The sequence below is a fragment of the Crocodylus siamensis genome, chromosome 8 (genome assembly GCF_052110815.1).
Source record: "Crocodylus siamensis isolate JL-2025a chromosome 8, ASM5211081v1, whole genome shotgun sequence".
Taxonomy (NCBI): Eukaryota; Metazoa; Chordata; order Crocodylia; family Crocodylidae; genus Crocodylus; species Crocodylus siamensis.
The window spans coordinates 67,930,472-67,946,282 of record NC_143402.1 but is presented as its reverse complement, the minus strand read 5'-3'; the positions used below and the strand labels follow the sequence as shown (position 1 = coordinate 67,946,282).

The 15,811-nt window shown below is 48.3% G+C and overlaps 1 protein-coding gene across 1 annotated transcript; it reads left to right on the top strand.

Moving 5' to 3' along the window:
• Window positions 1–1,975: 1,975 nt before the first annotated feature.
• Window positions 1,976–8,729, top strand: OTOP2 (otopetrin 2). The gene is made up of 6 exons (XM_090060312.1): window positions 1,976–2,357; window positions 2,866–3,002; window positions 3,688–3,746; window positions 4,493–4,623; window positions 5,168–6,054; window positions 8,559–8,729. Exons 1-6 carry the CDS (start codon window positions 1,976–1,978, stop codon window positions 8,727–8,729), a joined length of 1,767 nt encoding a protein of 588 aa, XP_089916438.1.
• The last annotated feature ends 7,082 nt before the right edge of the window (window positions 8,730–15,811 follow it).

Below are 15,811 nucleotides of genomic sequence, written 5' to 3'. Positions count from 1 at the left end.
CTTAGCCTGAGCAGCTGTGAGCCCAATATTTGGCTACAGAAGTGGAATGTGATGGCTCTATGACTTAGAAATGCACAAGAGTTCCTATAGGAAAGCTTATCTTTTGATGAAAGACAGCAAAGGAAAAGAAAGTGATGGCAAAGAGGAAGGTGTCATTCCAGCCCAGCAGGGCTGAGGCTGCTTTTGGATAGGGCAGTGGTTTTCAGCCTGTGGTCCGCAGACCCCTGGGGGTGCGCAGACTATGTCTAAGGGCCCGCAAAAATGACTATGGTCAAGCAAAAGTATGTGAGTACCCACACTTACAATTCAAAGGGGTCCACACCTCCATTCCAATTTTTTTTAAGGGGTCCGCAAATGAAAAAAGGTTGAAAACCACTGAGACAGAGGATTGCCTGGAGCTACATGACCAAGTGAGCTACATGTCCAGGTGAGGGTCCAGCCCATGAGCAGCAGCCGAGATCAAATGAAGTATCCCTTTAGCATCTAATGTGTCTGTCTGGGAGGGGGGGACAACTACCATCCTTTCCAGGGGGATGAACTTGAGCTAACAGACCTTTTCCTCCGGTAACACATGACCTAGTGCGGTGGCCAAAGTCATGCCCAGCCACGCTCACACCTCTCCTCATATAATCCTTATCTCCCCATCTCTCTCTTTCTTCCCTAAAATCAGCCATTGCACAAAATGGAGCACGTGACCTTTACTGAGTTTATGAAGCAGCGCTGTCAGTTCCAGAGATGGTGTAAATCAAGATGTCCAAACAGGTATAAATTCCTTGGCTGACTTGATTTGAGGGAAGAGGAACTTTGCCGAGAAGCTCAAGACAGACCAGAGATTCAGGCTGCCAGTGGGAAAGCAGGTTGGTGGAACAGTTTGTAGCTTTTTACATGCTAGTTTGGCTCTCGAGGATTGTTCACCTCAGGTTTAGATTATGAGAGAGTCATGATTTCATGCAGAAGTACTGAGCTGATCCAGGGCAAGTAGCAACATGCACTGGATGAGTTGGAAAGCTAGAAAAGATGGCTAAGGAACTTTGTTTCTTTGAATGCATGCATCTGTATGGCCCATGATGTGCTAGCCTGAAGAGTTCTCATGCTTGTTGCTTCAATTAGTCTCTTCATGCCGCACAGCATGGCATTTTGTCTTCAGGTTTCAAGGCTGCTGCTTAAATCCAACCATTTGCCCCAAGACCTTTGATCTTACCTGCATCCCAGCGCTTTCTGACAGGTTACATCAATAAACATGTTACACTGTCTATTAGGCAAGTGCTACCGGTGTAATTAATTTTCATGTTCAGCTAACATTACCTTCATTCCTACATGCTTAAGCATGCATTAACATGACATTTCAAAGGCAGCCAAACAGCGTGCACAACCAAAATGGTATCAATGACCAAACTTGACTGATGAAGTGCTTTCCATATTCTCAAACAAACCTGTTAAAATCTAAGGCGTTCCCGCAGCAGGGAGGCAGATGCTAATTTGCATTCCAGCAACTGCAGAAACTGGGAGTGCATATCCTGAATGAGAAGCGCAGCCCCATTAAAAATAATTGATGTTGAGAACGCAGAAGTCTTGCAGGGAAAGAATAACAGCAGAATGGGACGAATTCCTTCTCATTTCCCTCCAGTAGCTGCATCTTCCTTTGAGACTGAACCTTCTTCAGGCTTCCACAGGGGACTCTCATAATGGTATCCCATGAGTTCACACTGGCACAGTTACTTCAGAGAAACATGGCTGTAGTGGGTATTTATCTGAATGGATAAATACCTGGAGTGGGGTGGGATTTGGGGGGGGGGGGGGGAATATCAGCAGTCGTCCCTCTTCATCTCTTGCTCTCCTGCCTTCCCCTTACTTCTGCTCTGAGTGTCTCCAGTTTCCCCCACCCCCTTGGTCTCAGCCGTGGGCCACACTGATTTTGTAACATAGGTTTCTACTCCCAACAGCACGAACCTGTGCCTCCAGCCCTAGTTGAACCATGCCAGAGGATCCCGTGCAAAATGACAGTGAGCTCGGACATGAAGACTCAATCGTGAGTTTGGGTCACAAAGATGACAAGGGCACCTTAGCCCATCAACCTCACCTGTCTCCCTCCACGTCCAGGCCCAAGGAGGTCTGGAAGAAAGGAGGGCGCTTGTTCTCCATCCTGCTGGCTGTTCATTTAGTGCTATTAGCCTGCACCCTAGTGAGCAGTGGGGCCTTTGAGAAGATCGCTGTGCATGACTATGACGTGTTCTTCCTGCTGACTGTCATGATGCTGATCGTCATTATCTGGATATTCTTCTACCTTGTTGGCACTTCCAAACGCCAGAATGCCATCCTCTACAAGGACTCCCATGCAGGGCCCGTCTGGCTGAGAGGTAAGGGAGACCACCTCATGCTAAGTCTTTGGGTGAGGGGCAGATACTGAATGAGGCCACGGTGGAAGCTCAAACATAAGTGCTCTATGGGGAATGCATCAACCCAACTTGGGACCCATCATCTCTTCCCTCTCCAAGCATCAGGAAGTTCTCCTCAGTATTCACTCCATGCCTGTCCATGAGCTGGTCTAGTCAGTGGTCTCATTAACCCAAGTCCTGCCTCGGTTGGTCTTTATCTTGGAGGTTTCCTTCGTGCCCAGGAAGCACTAATTCCTCTTCAGTGCTATCACTTTCCCCTTACAAGGGCTGTTGGTATAAAGAATGTTTCAGCTGGGGTAAAAATCAGACCTGAACTATTCAGAGGAGAATCCTAAGGTGGCATCAATCTCTAAATAGCAATACAGCTTCTCTTCCTCCTTTTGTCCATTGGTACTAGCACCTCTTTCATGCCTCCACGCCCAACACACGTGCACTGCAGCACCTCTGATTTCCTCTGATTCCTCCACAGGAGGCCTGGTCATGTTTGCCATTTTCAGCCTTGTGATGGATGTGTTTAAAATTGGGTATTACTCCAGCTTTGAGAACTGCCAGATTGCCATCAAAATCATCTACCCAGTTGTGCAGGCCATCTTTGTGATCATCCAGGTGAGCTGGGCATGCTGGAGAAGCCAGGCTGAACCCTGGTACAATGCATCACGGAGTCCCAATGGGTCCTCAGCTACTGTCTGACCAGGGAGCTCAGGTGTCCCCTTTGACCAAACTGAGCTTCCCAGGGGAGGCCCAGCCAGCTCTCATACATTTCTCCATTGGCAAGAACATATTTGATCACTTATTATAAATAAATACACAATCGTGACTTGCTGTGGGTCAGTGGCTCACAGGCACTTTCCACAGCACAAATTGCTGTCATCTTCCAGGACTGCCCACCTGAAATCCTCTTCCCATGCAGCTGGTCTTTTCCATTAACCATACAGAAAGGACAGGGGGTGGCCATGGCCCCTGACATCTGTTTTTTTTATTGTCAGTGGCAGAGGGGAGGGAAATCTGACTTCCAGGTTGGGAAGCCCTGTTCTCCACGAATGCTGTGGAGTAAAGCAGAGGAAACAGGAACAAATGATGTGCAGTGAGGTCTGGTAGGAGGAGGATCTGTGAGGGCACAAGCGGAGAACGTGGGGCAGCTACAACAGCTGAGGAAGTACAAGGACCTGGAGTGATGCCAGAGGAGAAGGGCGGGAGGGATAATAAGCCAGATAAAAGGCAGGGAAGTGGCTAGATCCACTGCCTGGCAGGTTTGAGGGGCCTTTTAAATCATTCTTTATATCTTTTTCAGACATACTTTCTATGGATTTCTGCCAAACACTGTGTCCAAGTGCACCTGGATGTCACCAGGCAAGTACTTCGCCCAGCTGGGGGGAGACCTCTGCCCATCTCCACGTCACTGCTACCGGTATTCCTTCCCCAGTAAGGGCCCCCTATAGCCAAAATCAAAGCAGGGCACATCAGCCTCTCACAACTGTGGCTCTTAGCTCAGGCACTGGTGGCTTATGTTCTGAGATCCAGCAGCCTGGCAGTGATCCCCGCAAGTAGCCCAAAGGCACAGTTAAAAAAGCCAGCGCGTAGCACTTTAAAACATTCCTGAATGACTCCTTGGCACCAGAGAAGGAAGACAAAGCACCACAGAGCACCAGGAAGATCCAAAGGCTGAAAGAACAAGAAACCAAATCAGTGCATCTCACTTCTCCTTTTGCAAGGCTGAATCCACTTTTCTGGACAGGCCAACTCCGACCCGTTAGCCCACCAGATTTCCAGCCCTTCCCTGCTGAAAGGCTGAGCTGGAAACAAGAGGAATAAAGACTTGATCAAAGCTTACTAGTCAGTCTGAAAAGGGAAAGCAACAAGGAGTGGTTAGAGCAGTAGACCAGGAGTCATGAAAGCTGGATTTCTTTTCTCCAGCAACTTCCTCTATAAACTCAAGCAATCACTGGTTCTCCTCCAGTTTCTCTCTATATAAAATAGGGGAGATGACCTGTGCCTGCCTTACGGTAGTGACAATCAATCCACCAATGTTTGAAGAGCACTTTGAGGCCTGGAGTAGGCCATGTCTTGACACCATGGATCTCCGTTCTCTCGTACAGGTGTGGCTTGATGCTGACTTTGACCACGAACCTGGCTGTGTGGATGTCAGCAGTAACGGATGAGTCGGTGCATAAATCACACTCAAAATTCAACTCCACGACTGAGCAATCAGCAGCATTGATTATGAAAGGTAATTTGCCAGTTACTAAAACTGCCAAGGCCTCAAGTGCAGGCCCCAGAGGGACAGAGCTCTCTCACACCTGGATTCTGATACCTTTATTCATGCTGAGTGGTTATTCGTGTCTGAATGCAGGAAGACCACACAGAGTTAAGGTCCTATTTGGTCTGAGCAGGAATATCATGGTCTGGCCTTTGGTATTTATTTCTCAGTTTGCATCTAGGAGGGATCAGAATGGGGAATGGGTTTGAAGAAGCAGGACTGCAATGAATAGGGAAGGACGTAGGGAAAAAGGAAAATGGAAAGGAGGGGAAGAAAATGGGACAGGACAGAAAGAAAAAAGAAGGGATGGGAAATGGGTAGAGAGAGGAAGAGAGGGTTGTTGCCTAATGTTTAACAAAAGGTTACCTCAGGTTTAAATGCTTAAAAATCATGACATCTGCTTTTACCTTTGCTCATGGATTTCCGTGAGCCTACCCAGGCTTTTCAGGGCCTTCTGCTCAAAGCTTGAGCTCTACAAAAACACTGCAACATGTGTATGTCTTTTTGATTCTAGCTGGAAAATCTTCCTCGGCGGACATCTGTCAATGCAAAACCCAAATCTGCGAGATCTTCCAGAACGGCTATTTTTGGTTGTACCCTTTCAACATAGAGTACAGCCTCTTTGCCTCTGCCATGGTCTATGTCATGTGGAAGAACGTTGGACGCCTCATAGACGATCACGCCCACCTTGTCCACCGCCTGAAGTTCAAGCTTTTCAGAAGGACCTTCTTTGTGGGTATTGTTTTGGGGCTCATCGTACTGGTGAGTGGGCTGGGGGTTCTCATTGTGTACGAAGTGCAGGTGAACACCCACAGCAACGACGAGAAGAAGAACCAAGCGCTCGTCATGTATTACATCTTCAACATAGTCTGCCTAAGCCTGATGTCTGCGGTCTGCATTGGAGGCTCCATCGTCTACAGGTTTGACAAGAGAGACATGGACCGTCACAAGAACCCAACAAGAACTTTGGATGTGGCCTTATTAATGGGGGCAGCCCTAGGACAGTATGCCATCTCCTATTACTCCATTGTGGCTGTTGTGGCCAGCACTTCAAGGGATACCAAAAGTGCCCTCAACCTGACCTACTCGCTGCTGATGATTGCCCAGCACACATTCCAGAACATCTTCATCGTCGAAGGCCTTCATCGGCAGCCCCCTGAAGAAAGACACAAAACCAGTTCCCACCGGAAAGATCTATATGGACTCACCTTTGTCAACATCAACACTATATCCCTCCGGATCCCCGATGGTGGCAGCGTACTAGGATCCAGCACACCCCCCAACACAGAAGCAATCCAAGCTTCTGATGATGTGCAGTCCATAAGGATGCCCAAGAAGGTGAACTGGAGGAGCAAAGCCTTAAGGGAGATCTCCTTGTTCCTGCTACTGTCCAATATAATTGTAAGTACATTTCTGACTGGGGATTTTCTCTGCCTTGGGGGAGGAGACCATCTGGTCTACGGAAAACGTGCCCTAGTACCTAGCAGCAAAGCACACTAGCAAGTTTCTGGGATCTCCTTTGGGGAAAAAAAACCTAAGCACAACCTGCCTCTCACTTCACCTGTTCTGAAATCAAAGACGCTATAGGAACAAGCATTCCAACAGCATAGCTAGGCACAGATACACCAACCTAGAGCAGGGTTTTGCAATTTGTGCCAAAAGAGAATTTACCCCCAAAATTTCATAGTTTCATAGTTTCTAGGGTCAGAAGGGACCTGAGTAGATCATCTAGTCCGAGCCCCTGCCATGGCAGGAAAGAGTACTGGGGTCAAAAGATCCCAAAAAGGTGTACATCTAGCCTCCTCTTAAAGACCCCCAGGGTAGGAGCCAGCACCACTTTTCTTGGAAGCTGGTCCCAGACCCTAGCCGCCTTGACTGTGAAGTCGTGCCTTCTGATATCTAACCTAAACCTACCCTCTGCCAGCTTGTGACCGTTATTCCTGGTCACTCCTGGCGGTGCTCGGGGGAACAGGGACTCCCCCAGTGCCTGCTGATCCCACCTGACTAGTTTGTAACAGGCCACAAGATCTCCCTCAGCCTTCTCTTGTGGAGGCTGAACAGGTTCAGGTCCTGTAGCCTCTCCTCATAGGGCCCGCCCTGCTGCCCCTGATCATGCGAGTGGCCTCCTCTGAACCCTCTCCATGCTACCTACATCCTTCTTGAAGTTAGATGCCCAGAACTGGATGCAGTACTCCCGCTGCGGCCTGACCAGTGCCGCATAGAGGGGGAGGATCACCTCCCTGGACCTGCTCGAGATGCATCTGTGGATGCATGACAAGGTGCGTTTGGCCTTCCTGACTGCCTCCCCACGCTGCCGGCCCATGTTCATCTTGGAGTCAATGATGACCCCCAGATCCTTTTCCACCTCCATGCTGACAAGAGGGGAGTTCCCCAGCCTGTAGGCATGGTGCTGGTTGTTCCTCCCCAGGTGCATCACCTTGCACTTGTCTGTGTTGAAACCCATCCTATTCTCCTCCGCCCACCCTTGTAACCTGTCTAGGTCTGATTGTAGCCTGTTGCTTCCTTCCAGTGTGCCCACGTCCCCCCGCATCTTAGTGTCATCAGCAAATTTGAACAGGGTGCTTTTTACCCCCTCGTCCAAATCACTGATGAAGATGTTGAACAGTGCGGGCCCGAGGACCGAGCCCTGGGGGACCCCACTGCCCACGTCCTTCCAGGTTGAGAAGGACCGATCCACTACCACCCTCTGGGTGCGGTCCTCCGGCCAGTTGGCGACCCATTTGACTGTGTGGGTGTCGACACCACAGCCCCCCAGTTTCTTAATGAGAACGGGGTGAGAGACAGTGTCGAAGGCCTTCCGGAAGTCCAGGAAGACTATGTCCACTGCTACCCGTGCATCTAATGATCTGGTGATCTGATCGTAAAAGGCCACCAGGTTGGTCTGACAGGACCTGCCACTGATGAACCCGTACAACTGCTCATCAGTACAACTGGTACAAGTGAGAGGGGAGGTCAGGTCCACTATTTTTCATTAAGTGCAATAACCCTTTACCATTCCTTTTTCTATGCAAGGAAAAATGCATCTAGAGCCTGATCTAACTCTCTTCTTACATATCCAAAGAAATTAAATTCAGTAACAGGCATTTAAAACAAGGATGGAAGGTTACTTCCAGTGAGGACAGTGGTAGAAAAGAAATCCCATTGCCTTCAGTGGAGCTGGCATTTCATCTCCGGGTCAGCTTGCATTCAACCTTCACTGACAGACCTCAGAGCCTGCAGTAGCTTCTTTGAGAAGACTTCCCTCGTCTTACAGCCATGCCTTCATCCTGCACACTGTCAGGGGAAGCAATTCAGGGTAGTTTGAGCATCCCTTGCTTTTGATTTATAGGGCAGCTCTGAGGAAGAGGCATGTTTCATAAGGCCCTGGCTTCCAAACAAGCCAAGCACAGATTAGTCTTTACAGTCACCAAATGCCAAGTCACATTTGCACATGATCCAGGGTGTTTAAGGTCCGTTAACATTGCTTTCAGGTCTCATCTATCTGCCCACTTGCACCAAAAGGGACATGAGATGATGCAGCCATCATAATGCACATGACCCAGAACCAGTCTTCGGTTCTCCGAGTCAGGCACACGTGTTAGCACACACACTCGGTGCCACTCTAATACAGCTACATCACCTTATGTCCAGGATTTAGCATGCACGGGGGGAGTGAGTGGGCTGGACCAGAACGCAGAGGGGAGTAAAACAAGGCTTTAATGTCCAGTACTCTCCCTTCTGATGGACACAAGGGCCATCTCTGATATGGTCCTGGACATAAAAGATGCATCTTCCCTCTTCTGTCTGTTCCACCCTTCAAGTCTCTTAGCAGAAGCAACTGTAGTTACCATGTCCCTCCTTTCACCCTGAGACCGTCCTATTTGCTCTCTCTCCCCCCACTACAGCTCTGGATAATGCCTGCGTTTGGTGCCCGGCCTCAGTTTGACAACAAGCAGGAGCTTGACTTCTATGGCAAGCCCATGTGGTCTGCCATTGTGGACATCTGCTTGCCCTTCGGGATCTTCTATCGGATGCACGCAGTCGCCAGCTTGCTGGAGGTCTACATCACGTCCTAAAAGGGAAGACGAGAAACTGCCCTCTTGAGCCTCCTTTTCCACCCCCAAGACTGAACGTCTGCATGGCTGATCAGGACTTGCTGGAATCTCCTGCCGTGGGATCCTGCAGCAGGGATAATCCAAGACGACAGATTTTATTTTTATACTTGTGTGTGTGTGTGTGTGTGCGCGCGCGTGTGTGCTTGGGTTTAAATTTTAAGGTTTTTAATGAACTGGAATCATGAGTACTCTACCTACCATATGTTAAAAGAGAACTCCTTTATGTCTCGCAGGATTGATCCTACTAAGTGTCCTCAATGCCAGTGATGCCGTTCTCCCAGGCAGCTCTCAGAACTTCATAGGTTCAGAGCCCATCTGCATGCAGGCCACATCCTGCTTGCAATAAATGACCCGGTTGGGTCAGTGAGATAACTCAGGTGTATAAGGCAGACTAAAGGAGATTGCACAATGTCTTGCCTCTGGGAGCTCAGCTTTAAAGGAAAGGAATGAAGTACACACATGTGAAAACTGAACTGATAAAGCTTGACAGCTCTTGGGATCACATCAGCATGCCCATCGTCCCGGTCACTGACTGGGGTCCTGCCAGCCTCCCCATCACTTTGCCCTTCAATGAGATATTACAGCTGCTGATCAGCTGGCTGAGAAAGGCCCCCAGTGGAGTAAAAGCTTTCCTCTTCCCAGAACAAACACCGAGCTTCACTCCTGCTGAAGTCCAGGGAGTTTAGCACGTGATTGAAGGCTGCCCTGAATAGGGACACACGTAATCCCATGCTTTTAAGTGATTTCCTCAATCAGGGCTCAGGAGCTGGAACATCCAAAGGTTAATGAGGAGACTGAGAAAGAGGGGTGTTTTAATAGCATAATGATTTTTTTAATATATGAACTTTTTTGTATAAACGTATTTATTGATTTTCAGCGTAACAGTAAATGACTAAAGGCTTCACTCCACCACACAATGCAGCCCGAGACCCAGTGCATCCTAGAGACCAGATCTGAACCTTAGATGAGGGCCAAGGCCTCCCAGTGAGGCCTGTGCATCAAGTCGCAGAGTTACAATGTGTATGCACAAGGTGAAACAAGGCTCAGACAGTCGGGGCTCCGTTTGGCAGGGAGTGAGGTGAGGGGACTGGGATCAGTAAATGATGCAATGTGGTACAGCTCCGTTTCTAGCTCCGGACAAACCACTTACAAAAGAACAAAACATTATTGTACCACAGAAGGAAATTGCAGCGGTGATGAAAGCTGGCAATCATTCCCCAGTGATTTTTGCATATTCTTTGAAAGAATAAATGAAAATCATATGCTCTGATTAGGCTGAGCTATTTTCTATGTGTTGTATCCCAGCAACTTGATCTGAATAAAGTACCTGTTTTGGAAAGGTCTCCTGTCTACGTCTGAAGGGATTAGAAGATGAGGAATCTCCCACTCCCCTTGGCAATTTCTTCCAATGCTTAATCAAATGTACTGGCAAATGCTTCTGCTTTATTTCTAATGCAACTGCGGCTGACTTTAATGTCCAACTGCTGGTTCTTGTTACACCTTCCTCCACCAATTTAAAAGGCACTTTAGCCCTGGCGTTTTCTTCCTGTGAAGGTAAATGGTAGTTGTCTTTCAGATTTTCAGATGGGAGATTAAGTTCATACTTAACATGCAAGAGAAACAACTGACTCAACAGGGAACTCTCTGGATTAGAAATATCCAGCCGTGGTCTTCTCCTTCCAGAGATGCCATAGCCTGCCCTTACCTGCAACACCCTTCAGGAGGTGTCACCCACCGTCACAGCTCTGGGGTTAGCAGTTCTCTCCCTGTCCCCCCATAGTCCTGACCTCAAGCAGGCGTCAAGCCTGCTGTCCTCACCTCTCCTGGGAGTAGAGTCATGTGGTCCTCCCACTCCACCACCAAATCCTGGGCCACAGTACTCTGTGCATTCGCAGTGGTTACCCAGCCAGTCTGACTGCATTACAGTTCCTTGTTTCCCTTTGGGATCTTGTGACTGATGCTGTACAGAGTGACCAGGCAGCCTTCTTAAAACAAAAGTACGGTCTCGTCCTGAGGCAAAATAAATGAAACACGAGAGAAGGGTGGTTTTAGGCCTGCACATCTCTCTTGCATAGCATTCCCACCAGGCTCATCATATCTTGGACCTCCAAGGGGCCTGGGTCTCAAATCTCAACACCCTGTCTTGTTCCTTAAGGGAGTGTCTGTGTCTTTATAACCTCCTGGCCCAAGCTTGGAGGGGCTGCCCCCAAGCTTTCTGGTGTGCTCCACCAGGTTATCGGAGCAAAAGGCTTTTGTGCAGTCTCTTAGGTGCTGGCAGAGGAAGAGAACAGCAGACCCCTTCCTGGGTGCATTTCCTGACATCCTGCTATTGAATTAACATTATGCTGGCAAAGAGTAACCCCCATAGTGACCAGATCAAGATGGCAATGTTCAAACCTGCTGACAGGTGGCTTCAAATCCAGCACAGTCTGGTCCATCATGGACCAAATCATAAGTCCTCTGGAAACCTTATCTTCTTCCCAACAGCTGAGCAAGGGGCTGGCATTTGGGCAGTGTCTAAACTCTGACATTCACTTTTGCTCGTCAGGTGGCAGAGCCAGACTTGGGGCATTGTCTGGCTGGGATACAAACACCTGGTCTGTTCAACGGGGCCTGTCAGCCCTCTCGGGGAAGGTCACACAAGCATACCCTGGTTGCCTAATCTGCTTGCCTGCATAAAACCCAGAAATGTGGCAGTGGTGCTCTCTACCATGCCAGAGACAGGGGCCTCAAGAGTGGCTCTGGTGGGATTCCCCAAAGAAGCTTCAACATGGCACATTCGGGCTTGGCTCATACAAGCAGCAGTGGGTGGGTGGGTCACGCTTGAACATGTTCCTTCCCACCCATGCTGGGGACACAGTGCAGACTTCCCGTCATGCCTTGAGACAGCAACTATAGGGAAATATAGTTAAGGAATGGCAGGCACTTATGGCTGGGATTTGCCATTTTATAACCAACCATTAACAATTCTTGAGTTGTTGTTCAGCTGGGTTAATACTTCCAGCTGTCATGGCCAATGAGTGGGAACTGCAGTGGTTTTAAATCCCCTCGGTCATGCTGTTGGATATTAATGTGATGCTTGCACTCGCACACAGCTACAGGAGCTAAGCAAGCGAAAGGCCAGGTGAAAGCCAAGTTATAAATCAGGCCCTAAAGCAACAAAAGCAATACATACATGAGAGAATCAAAAAGCTCTTTTGCTTTCCATAACAAATTGGTTTTTGTTTATTCAAGACTCAAAGGGATTGTCAGAAAGATGGATAGGACTTAACACCACCCTCTCAAACCAGTTTAGAAGCAGCTTTGTTAAGCAAATTGTGCAGGCTAGCATGTCAGCAGCAGCTCACCATCAGATCTGACCTTTTACTAATTACAGGCCTTTATGCTCAGCTGAAATGCAGACGCTCACCCCCGAACACTAGCTGAGCTCAAGCAGCTTCATGACCCACCAAAAACCCCTCAGTCATTGGGCTAAAATATCTCAAGATATTTTACTGCTGGATAACAAATCAACTCATCTTCTGCAGCCTGAGTCGAGACACCCCTCCTCCTGATGATGACCAGTCATCTTAGAGATGCAAGCACTCCAAACACTACCTGTCTAAGGTATTTACATAGCTCCCATTAGCGATGAAGCATCAGTCAGCCTTTAACAGATTTCTACAACTCTATCAGGTAAGCAGTATTATTAATCCCATTTTAAGGACAGGGGAACTGATACAGAGAAACAACGTGGTTTTCCTGAGGCCACAAAGGAAGTCAATGGCAGAGCAGAGAACTATGAATCAGGATACATTTCAAACCATTATGGCATCCAAGACCTATGAGAAAGAGACACCGTAGGAAATGAAGACCTAGGACTGAGTTCCTAGATGCATCTAAATAAAAAGATCCTGATTTTCAAAGAAACTGAGTGCCTACAACTCCAACTGAGTTCATGAGATGTGGATAGAGGAGCCCCGATTCACTTGTGATTCAAAGAGGTTTGCCTCTGGATTTCACATTTAGACCTTCCCACTCTTCCAGTCCAAATCACAGCTAAGTTACAAACATGCTTGAGCTCCTAGTAAGGTCCCAGTCCAGTCCCAGAGCTTGATTTTATCTGCCAGGCTCATCTCTCCACCCAAACTGGAAAATGTCATGAAGGCCTGGGTCAAATGGAGTATCAGGAAACTACGTTAATCTCCTGAGCCTGAGCCACTGAATGCACAAAAGCCAAGACCTTTCACCTGTTGAGTACACAACCAGGGCACTAATCTAACAACAGCCAGAGATAAGAAAGCACTTTATTGAAAGGAACAATAGGGAAAGGAAAAGGCCATGATAATGACCCAACCTGAGTCATGTTTTACGGATACTGAACATTTGCACCTCTTCCCCAATTTCTTAATCATTTGTTACATTAAGGCGAGTTTTTTATTTGGTCTAAGGAGTGATGGGGACAGTGGATGGCCTCTGGGGTAACAATTACCTGGCGCCGATTACCACTCAGCAACTGGGAGAGTGATCCTCAATTCTGGGGGAGTTGAGGAGCAGGGGGAGGAATCAGGATAAGCATTCAGGGGGTGGATCCTGGGATAAAGGGGTGGCATCAGGGTGTATGCCGAGGGGCTGTGGTTGGCAGTATTGAAAGGAAGTGGCTGAGCTTGGCAGCTGGGGTCACCATGGCATGGTGAGGTTGAGTTCAGCTGTCAGTGAGGGGATAAAATCAAGTCTTTATTGCAGGGTTGGGGGTGGCTGGGAGGGAAACTAGGCTGGATAGCGGCATCAGCATTAGAAAGTGGGGCTGAGAAATGGCAGGTCTTAGCAGCTGTTGCGTGGGAGGAAAGTCATGCTACACAGTACGGCTACAACACTAGGCAAATACTGCCTGAGTTTGTCTTCTCTTTCCCCCCTTTGCAGGTGGGGAGTACTTTTCTACAGGAAATGACCCAAATCAGGGCAAGCAGCTGTCGTCACAGCCTGAACAGGCTGTTTGCAATCATTTTATCGTATCAGAATTGCAGCCACCGGCTAGCTGTGCCATGAGACGTCATCCCAGGGCATTTATCTGCAAAGGGAAAGGGTGTGGGACTTCAAGGGGAGGGAAGTGGGGTCATGTCTTGGGTACATGAAATTCCACAGGCCTCCTTTAGACAAACGCCAGCATGGGGCACTAAGCTCCCAGCATAGGCCCTCATTTCTAGTCCACATTTGCAGATCTGCTTGGAGAACCTCCACCGTCATTACCACTAAATGCATAAATAAAGCTATTAACAAGAATGCTGCTGATAGTGGATGGGCAAAGATTAATCCCAGAAGTCAGTAACTCTACACCAAGCTGCCCTAAAAGCTTTTTCAAAGCTATCAGTCCACAGTGTTCACTAACTGGACTTGAAAAATCAATTCTGTAAAGCCAGAAGGACCACACCTTCTCCAATAGGGATGCCCTTATATTTCTTTAACTCTTGCTGATTTTAATCAAACTTGCATCAATGCTGTTTAAACTGAAGGGGGAATTAGTTAAACAGATGCACTTGCCTAACATGGACAAGGCCAGAAACAAAGGATTAGGCAAGCTGGTTGGGCTTGAGGGCTTTGCAAAACCCCAAAGCTCGTTTGGAGTTGGATGAAGCTCCCTTCTGAATCCCACAGATCATTGATCTCAAATGATCATCTTTGCCAAGGGAAATTTAAATAATAAAGGCACATTTTCATTCTATCTGGCCCCGCCACAACCAGAGAATCTCATATCCCTGCAGCACCTCAGAAGTTGCGTTTTGCTGACGTCCGGTGGAATTATTTCCTCAAGCGTTGATCTTCAGGAGAGGGTCGCAGCAGCAAGTGGGGACCCAGGTCTAAATCTTTTCAGAGTTGGGAAGGGTTCAGACTGGGGGGGTTGTTTTAGCCTAGCAGAGGTAGTCTACCAGCACACTGTTCAGCTCCACGCTCAGCCTCACCCAACACTATGGAAGGAATCATAGTTAAACCACAGAAGTTAAATGATAAGCAGAAGTTAGGGCAGGATGGCACTATATAGACTAACTGGTTCAGTGAGGCATAAGCTTTCATAGGCAACAAGCTACTTCAAATGGTATAGCAACTGATGAAGTGGACTGGCACCTACTCATATAGCTCACGCCTCTCTGAGCCAGTGCCCCCTGCCTTACCTTCTGCCTGACTTCAAATTAACATGATTAACTGATTCCATGATTCCCCCACCAGGGTCTGGGGGAACATCTGTTCACTAGAGCACCCCAAGGGATGACAAGGTCGAACGGTCATAAACTACTACAAGACTGTTTCAGGCTGGACATAAGGAAGAACTTCTTTACTGTCTGAGCCCCCAAGGCCTGGAACAGCCTGCCGCCAGAAGTGGTTCAAGCACCTACATTGAATGCCTTCAAGAGAAAGTTGGATGCTTATCTTGCTGGGATCCTATGACCCCAGCTGACTTCCTGCCCCTGGGGCAGGGGGCTGGACTCGATGATCTTCTGAGGTCCCTTCCAGCCCTAATGTCTATGAAATCTATGAAACTACTTCTTTGCTTTAGGTTAAAGATAGACTCTAAGGGCACCTATACACATGCATCAAGGCTGCACTGCAATTGCAGCATCGGAGCAGACTCAGTCGCACTCCAGCAGACTGATGCGCTCCAGCAGACTCCAGTGCCATGGGGATGCTGATATATATGATGCTCCAGGCTCATTAAATAGAGCGGCTCTCAGAGCTGCTCTAATTAAAGCACCCCTCCAGCCCACATCCCAGAGCACGTGTATAAGCACGTTATGATTTCAACAAAACCAGCTTCCTCCCCCCTGCCCAAGACATATCCAGACACAACCACTGAAAACCCACTGTGCGGTTCTGGCCTCCGCCTTTAAAAAGGACACGGAGAAGTTAGAGAGGGTCCAAAGTCAGGCAACAAAGATGATCGAGGGCTTGGAAGGAAAATCACACAAGGAGAGGAGTTAGGAATGGTCAGCTTAAGAGGGGGCGTGATAGCAGTCTTCAAATACTTGAAGGGGTGCCATGAAGAAGAGGGAAAGCACCTTTTCTCTTGC